We start from the raw sequence: 14,582 nt of genomic DNA, 5'->3' as shown, positions 1-14,582 counted from the left end.
AGACAGTGCAGGATCCTAGGAAGGACACATGATCAGGGATTCTAGACATGACGAGATGATTGCAGAACCAGACAGTGCAGGATCTTAGGAAACGTCACATGATCAAGGTCTCAGACATGACGAGACTATTGCAGAACCAGACAGTGCAGGATCTTAGGAAACGACACATGATCAAGGTCTCAGACATGACGAGACGATTGCAGAACCAGACAGTGATCCTAGGAAAGGTCACATGATCAGAGTTTCAGACATGACGAGATGATTGCAGAACCAGACAGTGCAGGATCCTAGGAAAGGTCACATGAGAGTTTCAGACATGACGAGATGATTGCAGAACCAGACAGTGCAGGATCTTAGGAAACGTCACATGATCAAGTTTTGTAGACGTGACGAGATCACAGAAGGCAAAGCAGAAACGCAGGCATCTTGCAGCTCAGCAGACATGAGGTGAGTGTGCACACTGCTCTAGGGAACAAGCAGGATAGCAGACATGAGATGCGCATGCACACCGCTCCAGGGTCATGAGGCAAAACAGACATGGCGGACATAACAGACATGGTGAGCATGACAATAGCCTCATGTCGGTTCTCGGGCAGCGTGCACTGTGCATGCCCGAGAACTCTTGTCACAGCGCAGGCGCCGGCTTCCAAAACAGGAGGAGGTAGCGACGCACAGGGGCATCATGATGGACAGATGGTGGGCGGCGCCGAGACACAGGACAGGCATGATGGACGGATGATAGGCGGCTGATACAGGGGGGGCACATCATACCTATGGGACACATTACAGGTATGAGGAGCTATTTATAAAAGTCGATATTTCAGTGTTACTAGGGGTCAGAAAAAGAAGAGCCACCTTCACAGAATGCAGCCTTAGTGCTGCTGAAGGTGGCTCTTTAACTGAAAAACGCCCTGGGGGGGTGACAGGTTCCCTTTAACAATAGGAGGGGCTTGCTGTATAGGAATAGAGGGGGAATTCCTAGTTAGAGTTAGTTGAGACAGGGGTATTCGAACCCTGTGAAAGGGCTTAATTGTCCAGGGTGTAAAACCCTCATTGTGACTTGAGCTTAAGTGTTCAGGATTCAGGACTCTACACAGACTGCCAGCAATGTTAAAGCAAAGTGCCCAGCTTTCCAGTAAAGAAGGACAAGTATAACAGCAAAGTCAGGGGGATAGAGTTCCCCAGGGAAGAAACTGAAAGAAGCAAAGGGCAGACAGACGGGCGAGTATTCATCATGTGGCGACTCACAGCCTGGGCACATTCATAGAATCATAGAATCGTAGAGTTGGAAGGGACCTCCTGGGCCATCTGGTCCAACCCCCTGCTTAAAGCAGGATTCGCTAAATCATCCCAGTCAGATGTCTGTCCAGCCTCTGTTTGAAGACTTCCATTGAAGGAGAACTCACCACTTCTCGTGGCAGCCTGTTCCACTCATTGATCACTCTGTCAAAAAGTTTTTTCTAATATCTAATCTGTGTCTCCTCCAATTCAGTTTCATCCCATTGCTTCTAGTCTTTCCTTGTGCAAATGAGAATAAAGTTGATCCTTCTACAATGTGACAGCCCTTTAGATATTTGTAGACAGCTATTAAGTCTCCTCTCAGTCTTCTCTTTTGCAAACTAAACATTCACAAATCCTGCAACCTTTCCTCATAAGACAGGGTTTGCAGACCGGTCACCATTCTGGTCGCTCTTTTCTGAACTTGCTCCAGTTTGTTGATGTCTTTTTTAAAATGTGGTGCCCAAAACTGGACACAATATTCCAGATGAGGTCTGACCAAAGAGGAGTAGAGGGAAATAATGACTTCACGTGATCTAGACTGTATGCTTCTGTTAATACATCCTAGAATTGCATTTGCCTTTTTTGCTGCTGCATCACACTGTTGACTCATATTCAGTCTGTGATCTATTAGTATACCCAAGTCTTTTTCACATGTGCTGTCACTTAGCCCTATTCCTCCCATTCTATATATGCTTTTTTCATTTTTGTTGCCCAGATGTAGTACTTTGCATTTCTCCCTGTTAAAAACCATTCTGCTAGTTGCTGCCCACTTCTCCAGTTTATTTAAATCTTTTTGAATCCTTTCTCTCTCTTCTCTAGTATTAGCTATCCCTCCTAGCTTTGTGTCATCAGCAAATTTAATCAGTTTACCCTCAATTCCTTCATCTAAATCGTTGATAAAGATGTTGAACAATACAGGGCCCAGGACAGAGCCCTGTGGTACCCCACTTCAGACATTCTTCCAACTGGATGTGCAGCCATTTATGACCACTCTTTGGGTCCGATCACTAAGCCAGTTATGAATCCACCTAACAGTTGCCTTGTCCATTTCATACTTAGTCATTTTTTCAATAAGAATTGTATGAGAGACTTTGTCAAATGCTTTTCTGAAGTCAAGATATACTATATCTACAGCATTTCCTTGATCCACCCAATCAGTGATACCGTCATAGAAGGAAATTAAGTTAGTCTGACATAACTTATTAGTTACAAACCCATGCTGACTCTGTTTAATCACTTCATTCTTATCCAGGTATTGACATACATGTTGTTTAATAATTTGTTCAAAGATCTTTCCTGGTATAGAAGTCAGACTCACCGGCCTATAGTTGCTTGGGTCCACCTTCTTCCCCTTTTTGAAGATAGGAACAACATTTGCTCTTCTCCAGTCTTCTGGCACTTCTCCTGTTCTCCAAGAATTTTCAAAGATTATGGAGAGGGGTTCAAAAATTTCTTCTGCTATCTCCTTCAGTACTCTGGGGTGTAATTCATCTGGACCTGGAGACTTTCTCTAGGAGCCAGGCCGAAACGGCACAGGGAAGCACCAGTGATAGTGAGTACGGACAGGAGGGATACCGGTAATGCGTACAAGTGAGTAAAACAAAATCTCGAGCTGCATAGGGAAGAGAGTGAAGAAAGGAAAGCTGCTATGGAAAGTAACAAAGATTTTATTGTCCATCACAATTGTAATCTGGATGAGCTGGGAAGAAACGTCAGTAAAGTTCTGCATTGTGAGTTAAACTGGGACTCTGTCTTTATTTGTATGCAAGTGACTGAAGATAGTCCTGGAAGGCAGAGGGAGGACTCTGCCAACACTGAGTACAGATTGTGATATGAGGAAAACGTACAGTACCTTTTTCCTGTGAGGGGAGGCTGTTATGATTGGGTCACCGAGGAGGAAAGCAAGACCAAGCTAAGCCACAGAAAACCAGAGAGGTTTGTAACTAAGCGGATTGCAGACCACTGATCCTATCCACACAACTAGCAGTAGCCGTGGAGCGTACTTACGATGATTCTAGATGCCTCGACACAGCCGGAGAACTAAATAAGCCTAAAGCAAGAAAGGGGAAATCTAAACTGCCCCAGAGCAGACCCCAAAGGAATAGATAGCCCCCAAACATATATTGTCGGTGAGACAAGATGAAAACACAAATGCAGGTAGGAAAATAGGCTGAGCAAACGATGGGGCCCACATTAACTAGACAGGAAAGGAAAGACAGTGTCTGCAATCACGCAAAAAACCCTGCAAAAAATGTCAAACACGTCTGATAGAAAAAAACTGAAGTCACTCCACTTCGCCCACTATATCAGCACTCTGGCATATTCTGAAAGCAGAGCAAAAAGAGGCCAATCTAATAAGGGACAAAAACAAACTGGCACAAACAGTAACATAAGGATGGAAATTCAGCACAGCCCCAGCCGGGGCTGGCTGACCACACAAAACTGAATAGACAAAACCAAATCAAATGTGAACAATAGCAAAAGAACACTTAGCTTGAACATGCAGAGACTAAGCCGGAAACTAAGACATCAGGAGGCAGAAAAAAATCACCAGCAGGGATAGAGGGAGTCAGCTGTCTTAAATCCAGTCAGAAACTCCAGATGTCCAATCGTCCTCCTCATTATCAGGTGACAGGCCTCTGTTAATTAGATCAGCTCCATTACCTCCTGTAACCACCAGAGGGAGCCCGGAAAGAGAACTCGCGACCCCTCTGTCAATATAACCAGTTCCACTACCTTCACTAGTAACCAGAGGTAAGCCAGAAAGTGAATTCACAACAGTACCCCCCCTTGAGGAGGGGTCACCGAACCCTCATCCACGCCACCAGGCCAATCAGGATGGGCCCGGTGAAAAGCACGAACCAATCTATCAGCATGAATGTCAGAAGCAGAGACCCAAGAATTATCCTCCTGGCCATAACCCTTCCATTTGACCAAGTACTGGAGTCTCCATGTAGCCAAAGGAGAATCCAATATTTTCTCTACCTCATATTCCACATTGCCTTTAACCAATACAGGGTCAGGAGGTGCCGCCATAGGAACTACTGACTCCACAAACCTCTTCAACAGAGATTTATGAAACACGTCATGGATCTTAAACGTAACTGGAAGAGCCAATCGAAAAGAAACAGGACTAAGAATCTCCAAAATCTTATAAGGTCTAATGAATCTTGGCTTGAACTTTGGAGACGCAACCTTCATAGAAATATTCTTTGACGACAACCAAACCATATCACCCACTTTAAACCGGGGACCAATGGTCCTATGCTGGTTGGAAAACCGTTGGGCTTTTTCCTGAGAGCGGGACATCTTATCCACCACTTGGTCCGAAATCTGCTGCATTCTCTCTACCACAGTGTGCACACTTGGGCAGGTCAAAGATTCCACTTGCCCTGAAGAAAATCAAGGATGAAACCCAAAGTTACAGAAAAAGGGTGACATCAAAGTGGCAGAACTAGCTCTATTGTTTAGCGCGAATTCGGCCAAGGGCAAAAATGAGACCTCGTCATCCTGATCAGCAGATATAAAACATCTCAAATAGGACTCCAAAGTCTGGTTTGTTCTCTTAGTCTGCCCATTGGTCTGAGGATGAAACGCAGAGGAGAAAGATAACTGAATTCCCAGATTGGAACAAAAAGTTCTCCAAAATCTGGAAACAAACTGGACTCCTCTGTCCGACACAATGTTCTCAGGAATCCCATGCAACCGAACGACCTGTTGTAAACAAGGGCACCAACTCTGAAGAAGATGGCAACTTTGGGAGTGGTACAAGATGGATCATCTTAGAAAATCTATCACAAATCACCCAGATAACAGTCATTCTCTGAGAGACAGGAAGATCAGAAATAAAATCCATTGAGATATGGGTCCATGGCCTCTTGGGCACCGGCAGGGGCATCAACAACCCACTAGAACGAAAACAGGGTTTAAACCGAGAACAAGTCCCACAGGACTGCACAAAATTCCTGACATCACGAGGTAAGGCAGGCCACCAAAAAGACCGACTCACCAAATCTCTGGTACCAAAAATACCTGGATGACCAGCCAACGCGGAGCAATGAATTTCAGACATCACTCTCTTCCTCCACTGGTCAGGAACATACAATTTTCCCATAGGGCAAGGCTCTGGTTTATCCTCCTGAAATTCCTCCAGGGCACGTCTCAAATCGGGCGAGATGGCGGAAAGAACTACCCCCTCACCTAGAAGGGCAGTACGCTCGGCCGCAAAGAAATTCCTAGAAAGGGCGTCCGCCTTAACATTCTTAGTGCCCGGAAGAAAAGAGACCACAAAATTAAAACGCGTGAAAAACAAGGCCCACCTAGCCTGTCTAGGATTCAAGCGTTTGGCTGATTCAAGATAAATCAAATTCTTATGGTCGGTGAGGACCACAACATGATGTCTAGCTCCCTCCTACCAATGTCTCCACTCTTCAAATGCCCATTTCATGGCCATCAATTCCCGATTCCCCACGTCATAGTTACGTTCAGATGGGGAGAATTTTCGAGAAAAGAAGGCACAGGGATTAATTTTAGAAGTCACCGGATCTTTTTGGGACAAAACAGCTCCTGCACCAATCTCAGAAGCATCTACCTCCACCTGAAATGGAAGTGAGACATCAGGTTGCAGTAGAACCAGAGCAGAAGTGAATCTCCGCTTTAGGCCTCTTTCACACTTCAGTTTTTAGAATTTTAAAGGAACCGCTGGCCAGGAAGGAGAGAGAGAGATAGAGAGAGAGAGAGAGAGAGAGAGAGAGAGAGAGAGAGAGAGAGAGAGAAGGAGAGAGAGAAGGAGAGAGAGAAGGAGAGAGAGAAGGAGAGAGAGAAGGAGAGAGAGAAGGAGAGAGAGAAGGAGAGAGAGAAGGAGAGAGAGAAGGAGAGAGAGAAGGAGAGAGAGAGAATTTTTTTCGTCCGCCAGAAAGGATTTCAGGGTTAATTTTCTCCCTGACTTCCTTTCTCCAGGCATGCGCACTGGAAAATGCAGATCCTACAACAAAAAAAAGTTGCAAGGTCCGTCCAGGCATGCCGGCGGACGCAAAAAGTTTGGCGGATCCGTAAAAAAACGGATCCAATGGATGGCCATCCGTCAAGATCCACCAGTAATGCAACTCAATGGGGAAAAAAACGGATCCGCCAAGAAAATTGGCGGATCCGTTTTTTTCAAAACCTGGCAGATTTTGACTGATGGTCAAAAACGGAAGTGTGAAAGAGGCCTAAGCTCCTGAAATGCCGAGACTGCCTCTGGAGACCAATTCACCACATCAGCACCCTTTTTGGTCACATCAGTGGTTTGACAATACCAGAAAAATTACCTATAAATTTATGATAGAGATTAGCAAAACCCAAAAACTTCTGGAGAGCCTTCAAAGAAGTGGGCTGAACCCAATCATAAATGGCCTGTACCTTGGCCGGGTCGATTTCAATAGCCGACGGAGACAAAATAAATCCCAAAAATGAAATCCTCTGTACACCAAAGAGGCATTCCGATCCCTTAACATACAGGGAATTTTCCCTCAAAATCCGGAACACAGTCCGGACATGTTCCACATGAGAATCCTAATCACTGGAAAATATCATCCAGATAAATGATCAAAAACTTATCCACAAAGTCCCGGAAAATATTGTTCTTAAAGGATTGGAAGACAGAAGTGGCATTAGTGAGCCTAAAAGGCATCATCAGGTACTCAAAATGTCCCTCCGGAGTATTAAACGCCGTCTTCCATTCATCCCCGTACTTGATGCGAATAAGATTATACGCCCCCCTGAGGTCAAGCTTGGTAAACCAGCAAGCACTTTTAACTCTGGAAAATAAATCAGAAATCAGGGGTAACGGGTACTGATATTTAACAGTGATTTTGGTAAGGGAACGATAGTAAATACAAGGCCTTAATGAACCATCTTTCTTGGTCACAAAAAAAACCCAGCACCCAAGGGTGAAGAGGATGGTCTAATATGACCCTTCTCCAATGACTCCTTGATATAAGATCGCATAGCATCATGTTTGGGTACCGATAGGTTGAAAAGCCGACCCTTGGGAAATTTACACCCGGGCATTAACTCAGTTGCACAGTCATAACTCCTATGAGGAGGCAAAGACGCAGACTTACTCTCAGTAAATACATCAGAAAAATCAGCCAAATAATCAGGAATATCATGAGACTGGGGAGAGGTGGAGAAAACAGAAGTGTCACTAAGAACACACTGACAACCCCAACTCACCACAGACACAGATTTCCAATCCAAAACAGGATTATGAGTTTGCAACCAAGGAAAACCCAGAACAATAGTATCATGCAAATTGTGCAGCACCAAAAATTTTCAATTTTCTTGGTGGTCCGGGGCGACCCGCATTATTACCTGGGTCCAAAATTGGGGTTTATTCTCCGCCAAAGGAGTAGCATCAATACCCCTCAAAGGGATAGGTGTCCGCAGGGGTATCATAGGAAAACCACAACGTTTAGCAAAGTCCAAATCCATCACATTCAAAGCTGCTCCTGAATCTACAAAAGCCTTAGTGGAAAATGTAGACAAGGAGCAGATCAGGGTAATTGCCAAAAGGAACTTAGGTTGTACACTGCCCACCGCAAATGTGTGAGCAAAACGTTTTTCTCATTTAGGGCACACAGAAATAGTATGAGAGGCATCCCCACAAAAAAAACACAGCTTATTACGCCTTCTAAACTCCATTGTTCTAGTTCAGAAGAAAGACAGGACCCTGCATTTTTGCATTGACTATAGGCGACTGAATCCTTGTACGGTGCGGGACTCCTACCCCTTACCCAGAATTGAGGAGTCGCTGTCTGCGTTGGGAAAGTATTTCTCATCCCTGGATCTGGCCAGCGGATACTGGCAAGTGCCCATGGCTAAACACGACCAACCGAAGACAGTGTTCATACTACCCATGGGATTGTTTGAATTTAATTGGATGCCCCAAAAATGTCACCTTTTCCATAAGCAAATCGAGTACCTGGGGCACATCATATCCGCTGAAGGAGTGAGACCTGCATGTGAGAAGATAGCGGCGGTACAGGACTGGCCCACCCCCAAGACAGTGAAAGATGTTCGGGCCTTTCTGGGGCTCACTGGGTACTACCGAAGGTTTTTGAAGAATTTCACCCGCATCGCTAATCCGCTGCTGGAACTACTAAAAGGAGTGCTGTCGGGTTCAAAGAATTGGACTATCCAATGGGGGGTAGCCAGGAAGAGGCGTTCCAAGCCTTGAAGATGGCCTTCACTGAGGCCCCAATACTTGCCTACGCGGACTTCTCGCAGCCCTTCATCCTTCATACCAATGGAAGTCTGGGGGCAGTGCTATCGCAAATGCAGGAAGGGAAGGAACGAGTAATTGCCTATGCTAGCCGGTCTCTCCATGACTCGGAATGGGACCTGGACAATTACTGCTCCTTCAATCTGGAATTACTGACGCTAGTGTGGGCGATGAGCGAAAAGTTCGCTGAATACTTGTTGGGATCCGAAGTCTTGGTGCGCACCGATAACAATCCCCTGGCCCACCTGGGAAATGCAAAATTGGGGGCCTTGGAACAACGATGGGTGGTCCGCATGGCGAAGTATTGGTACAAGATCGTGTATCGGGCTGGAGCCGAGAACACACATGCTGATGCTGTGTCGAGAGTGACCCATGCGTGGCCTGGACACAACCGAGATGAAGAGTTATAGGCAGAGGAGACTCCTGGTTTTTGAGACCTCGCTAGGTCGTTGGTGGTGACGTAGGGACAGATCGGAGAGGAGTCTGGGGAACAGGTGCTGGGACGACCTCGGGATGACTGGGTGCAATTCCAGCAAGAAGATAGGGAACTTGCCCTGTTGAGACAGTGGATGGCTCTGAAGCTACTTCAGAGCCGGAGTGAAAGAGACGCTCTGTCCCCGGGGACTCTGCAGATTCTAAGGCAGTTGGAGAGGCTCCAGTTAGAGGACGGCTTGCTGTATAGAAAAGTGCAGTTGGTGCGGGAGTTGGGATTCACCTGGCAAGTGGAGCTCCCAGAGAAGTTGATCCATGTAGAGGCTGCAGTAGAGGAGGCCTGTCAGCGATGTCGGAGCTGTGAACTAGCCAAACCCCCAGAGCAAAGAACCCCAATGCAGACCATCTTGACTTCTGCCCCCTTTAGAGTTATTGATTATCGATTACTTGACCGTGGGTCCAGCTCATCTCGGGTATGAACATTGTCTGGTAATGACTGATCACTTTACCAAGTTCGCTGTGGTGACTCCAACTTGGGATCAAACTGCTGAGTCAGCTGCGCAGGCCATCTGCTGCGACTTCATCTGAGTGTATGGCTGCGAGAAGAGGATCTATTTTGACCAAGGCGTTTGTTTCCAAGGTCGAGTAATGGAGGAGTTACATCATCTGTACCAGAATGAGAAGTCAAGGACGACGCCCTATCATCCTTAGGGGAATGGAGCCTGTGAACGCTTCAATTGGATGCTAATTCAGATGCTGCTAACATTGGAGGAAGATCGGAAAGTACGGTGGCCTGAGTACGTGGCTGGATTGGTCTGGGTGTACAACAACCGAGTGAACAGTACAACAGGATATACCCCGTATACCCTGCTGTTCAGGCGAAAAGGACAGGAAATTACAGAGCTGGAGTTGAATCTGGAAGAAGACAACCCACGGATGGGGGTGTCTTCCTGAGTCTGAGAACATCGACCTCGGCTGCAGACTCTTCACCTGCTGATGCAGACTAAGTTCCGGGAACTCCAACACCATGAAACGACGCCTATTCGAGGGACAGCTCTCAAGGCTGGAAATCGCGTGTTGGTCCGAGACAAACGGCCCCAGGGCAAGTTGGAGCATCGATGGGAAAAAAACCCGTATCAGGTGAAACGGCAAATTGGATCCGATAGACCAGTGTATGAAGTTCAACCCCAACGGGGAGAATGAGCACCTACCCGAATAGTCCACCACGTTGTGTCCTTGCTTGTCACAGGGTCCTGAAGAAGAGGGAGTTCCGAACACCACCGAAACACTCACCCCAATGGTTCTCGACTGTGAAGAGGAAGAGACACTCGCCTCGTTCTCAGACTTGGATAGTCCACCGCCCACCAGTTCCAGAGAAGTGCGTACGCCTGAAGCCGCAGAGACGGACGATTCATCTGATCAAGAAATGCTCCCGTCTTCTACCACTCAACCTGAACTACGCCGTACGGAACGGATAACAGCTGGAATACCTCCCATTTGTTATGCACAAGACCAGCTTATTTGGCAGCAAATTATTCAAGAAATGGAAGAGTATGAACATCTGATGAAGGAACTCTCGCCCGTGGAATGACGAATTAAAGAAGGGCGGGAGTGTAAGGAGGAAGATCGGGGTGAGAATTTTTCACGGTAATCTGCTGTAAAGACACTGAGCTTGAACTGCGGTGACCTCATCACTGGCAGTTTCCCACGGTCCAGAGGTCACTGCTGTTCAGGCCGGCTGGGAACACAGCCTTAGTGACATCACTGCTAATCACTGAGGCTGTGCTCCGAGCAGCTCATTCACCAGTGGTTTTCAGCCGGGACAGTCACATCTTGGCATCGTCCAGGTTGAAAACTAATTATTCCCCAGACAAGGGTTATGGTGTGAGAACAACGGACAGGTATGGTTTATTGTTGTTTTTTTACTTTACTTTTATTACAGGAGAACGAGGGCTTCACTGAAATTAGGCGTAATAATAAAAATAGAAAACTGTGTTTAGTCTTATTTCAAATAAAAGACTTTATTATGGCAGTGTGTTTATTAAACATGGAACTATAGGATTAGTAATGGATAGGTGTCTTATAGACGCTTCTCCATTACTAAACCGTGGGCTTGATGTCACCTGACAATACAAAGGTGACATCCCCACAAATATGAACCCCACTTGCCACCGCTAAAGGGCAAGTGGTAAGAGCCTGGCAAAGCGCCAGAATTGGCGCATCTAATAGAGGAGCCTTTTCTGGGCAGCTACGGGCTTCTGTTTTAGGCGGGAGGGCCGATATCAATGGCCCCTTACCAGCCTGAGAATACCAGCCCCCAGTTGTGAGCTTTAGCAAGGTTGGTTGTCAAAAATGGGGGGGACCCCATGACATTTTTTTAAATAATTAAAAAAACAGCTTGGGGACCCTTCTATTCTTGATGACCAACCTTGCTGAAGCTGACAGCTGAGGGTTGCAGTTTTGCTTGGTTGGTTAAAGAAAATAGGGGGGAACCCACATCTGGTTTTTCATTCATTTATTTAGTTAGATCGCAGGTGGTGGGTGAGGAATACCCTGATCATCCTCTCCTGCTGTCACTGTTATTAGCGGCAGCAGGTGTCGGATGATGGGAGTAACTGTCCCAAAAGCCCCCACCTGCTGTCATCGTTCTGACTTTAATATACCTCTCATCATTCTCCTCTGCTCGTGCCGATCGCTGGCAGAGCAGGGGAGAATGGTGAGAGCCGTTTTCAGCACCCGCCGTAGGAGAACAGTGCTTACTGTAGCACTTCTTCCCCGGCGGCCGTCCGTGTGGTACTGATGCGGCACACAGTTGCCACACGTGTGCCGCAAGTATTACATTCACAACACACGGACACGGATATCTCTGGTACCGGTTTTTCCGGTACTGGAAATATCAGGATGTGTGAAACTGGCCTAACAGTGTGTACTGTCGGTTCCATCGATCATCAAATTAAGTGAAATTGCAGACACTCTACTTGGCCCGTTACAACAAATATGCGAAATGCAGTCACATGGCGACTGCTGGAACCGGAGAGCGGAGCCAAATCATAACAGTTTATACATTACACATGGTTAGGATTCAGAAAACAGCACAGCATGACAAAAATATATCAAGGTGGACAATGCCTTTATCCGATTTCACATGCCATGTAGGGGGACACAGCAAGCATGTGCTCTGCTCAGATGAGACCAAAGTAAAACATTTTGGGCTAAATGCAAAGCGCTATGTGTGATGGAATACTAATAGGGATGATCGAATAGCTTCAGCTAAGAGCTTATCCGAATAGCTATAGCGCTTCCTGAATAGCTGCATCGGGAACCTGGATACCCGGAGCGCTCCCATCATCAGCTGATCAGCTGCTTGTGTCGTGGCTGTGTGACACTCACAATACATGCATGGAAAACACAACCAACAGGCTCTCCATGCATGTATTGTGAGTGTCACACAGCCACGACACATGCAGCTGCGGCGTCGATCAGCTGATTATTGGGAACGCACCGGGTATCCGGGTTACCGATGCAGCTATTCGGTAAGCGCTATAGCTATTCGGAAAAACTCTTATCCGAAGCTATTCAATCATCCCTAGAAACTAACTCTGCACCACACCCCGAAAACACCATCCCCACCATCAAATGTGTTGGTGGCTGCATCATGCTGTGGGGATGGTTTTCTTCAGCAGGGATAGGGACACCACCAATGAATGGGCACAGGGATCTTGTGACGAGTGCTGACAATGCTGAGACGGCGCCAGCACCAGAGGTGAGTATAACTGTTTTTATTTTAATAGGGGTAAACACTCAGATTGAGAAGGGTTTTCCAAAAAGTGGGCTTAGTGGGTATATGAAATGTGTGTACAGGATCAGTGGGTATATGAAATGTGTATATAGAATCAGTGAGTATATGGGATGTGAATATAGGATCAGTTTGTAGGTGTAACGTGAAGAAATATGGAAAAGTTCACAGGGCATGAATACTTTTTAAAGGCACTTTATGGGTGTATATAGGATCTGTGGGTATATGGGATCAATATATAGGGTCTGTGGGTAAACGGGATGTGTATATGCTGTAGGATCAGTGGCTATGTAGGATATGTATAGGGGATCAGTGGGTATATGGGATCTGTATATAAGACCAGTTGGTATATGAGCTGTACATATGTGAACAGTGAATATATGGGATGTACATATGGGATCAGTGACTATATGGGCTTAGAATCAGTGGTTATATATGGCATGTGTATATAAGATCAGATCTGGGATGTGTATATAGGATCAGTGGGTATATGTAATGTGTATAGAACTAGTAAGTATATGGAATGCGTGGATAGGCTGAGTGGGTATGGGAAGTGTATATTGGATCAGTTGGTATACGGGTTTCTAGGATCAGTGGCATGAGTATAAAGGACCCGGTGGGATGTGTAAATATTATCAATGGGTCTATGGGATGCGTATATAGGATCAGTGGGTATGGTGGGAAGAGTATATAGGATTAGGGGGGATGTAAGGTCCTTTAGTTGTCAGCAAATTAGGACGTGTCATGTGACCTCCGTTTACGGGGTCTCCTGCTGTGCCCGGTATGACAGATCTCTCCCCCTCCCCTCGGTTCTCCCCCCCTGTCTCCCCCCATTCAGTACCGCGAGAGTTCGGGCTCCGGAGGCGGAGTGATCTGAGCGCATGACCGACAGCGAGCGGCCGGGCCCGGCAGGTAAGATTCCGGCACACCGGAGCAACCGTGATCCCGGAGCTGGGCCACACCCAATCCCGAACATCACCCACTTGTTCTCACATACCCCATACCTCACCCATCAGCCTGGCACCTCATACCTCACCCATCAGCCTGGCACCTCATACCTCACCCATCAGCCTGGCACCTTATACCTCACCCATCAGCCTGGCACCTCATACCTCACCCATCAGCCTGGCACCTCATACCTCACCCATCAGCCTGGCACCTCATACCTCACCCATCAGCCTGGCACCTCATACCTCACCCATCAGCCTGGCACCTCACCCATCAGTCTGGCAGCTCATACCTCACCCATCAGCCTGGCAGCTCATACCTCACCCATCAGCCTGGCACCTCATACCTCACCCATCAGCCTGGCACCTCATACCTCACCCATCAGCCTGGCACCTCACCCATCAGCCTGGCACCTCATACCTCACCCATCAGCCTGGCACCTCATACCTCACCCATCAGCCTGGCACCTCATACCTCACCCATCAGCCTGGCACCTCACCCATCAGCCTGGCAGCTCATACCTCACCCATCAGCCTGGCACCTCATACCTCACCCATCAGCCTGGCACCTCATACCTCACCCATCAGCCTGGCACCTCACCCATCAGCCTGGCACCTCATACCTCACCCATCAGCCTGGCAGCTCATACCTCACCCATCAGCCTGGCACCTCATACCTCACCCATCAGCCTGGCACCTCACCCATCAGTCTGGCAGCTCATACCTCACCCATCAGCCTGGCAGCTCATACCTCACCCATCAGCCTAACACCTCATACCTCACCCATCAGCCTGGCACCTCATACCTCACCCATCAGCCTGGCACCTCACCCATCAGTCTGGCAGCTCATACCTCACCCATC

The 14,582-nt window shown here is 47.2% G+C and overlaps 1 protein-coding gene across 1 annotated transcript in view; it reads left to right on the top strand.

Annotated features, from left to right (window-relative positions):
* Nucleotides 1–13,578: 13,578 nt before the first annotated feature.
* Nucleotides 13,579–14,582, top strand: part of ZNF512B (zinc finger protein 512B) — an 82,223-nt gene continuing 81,219 nt past the window's right edge. The window contains exon 1 of the mRNA XM_073580848.1: nt 13,579–13,685. Coding sequence (XP_073436949.1) covers nt 13,655–13,685 — 31 coding nt within the window. The 5' untranslated portion in view covers nt 13,579–13,654. The remainder of the gene's footprint in view (nt 13,686–14,582) is intronic.

This window comes from Dendrobates tinctorius, unplaced genomic scaffold (genome assembly GCF_039654945.1).
Source record: "Dendrobates tinctorius isolate UK_male_01 unplaced genomic scaffold, ASM3965494v1 ptg000065l, whole genome shotgun sequence".
Classification (NCBI taxonomy): domain Eukaryota; kingdom Metazoa; phylum Chordata; class Amphibia; order Anura; family Dendrobatidae; genus Dendrobates; species Dendrobates tinctorius.
Note: the sequence above shows the minus strand (reverse complement) of the source record. Positions and strands in the feature narration are given on the sequence as shown.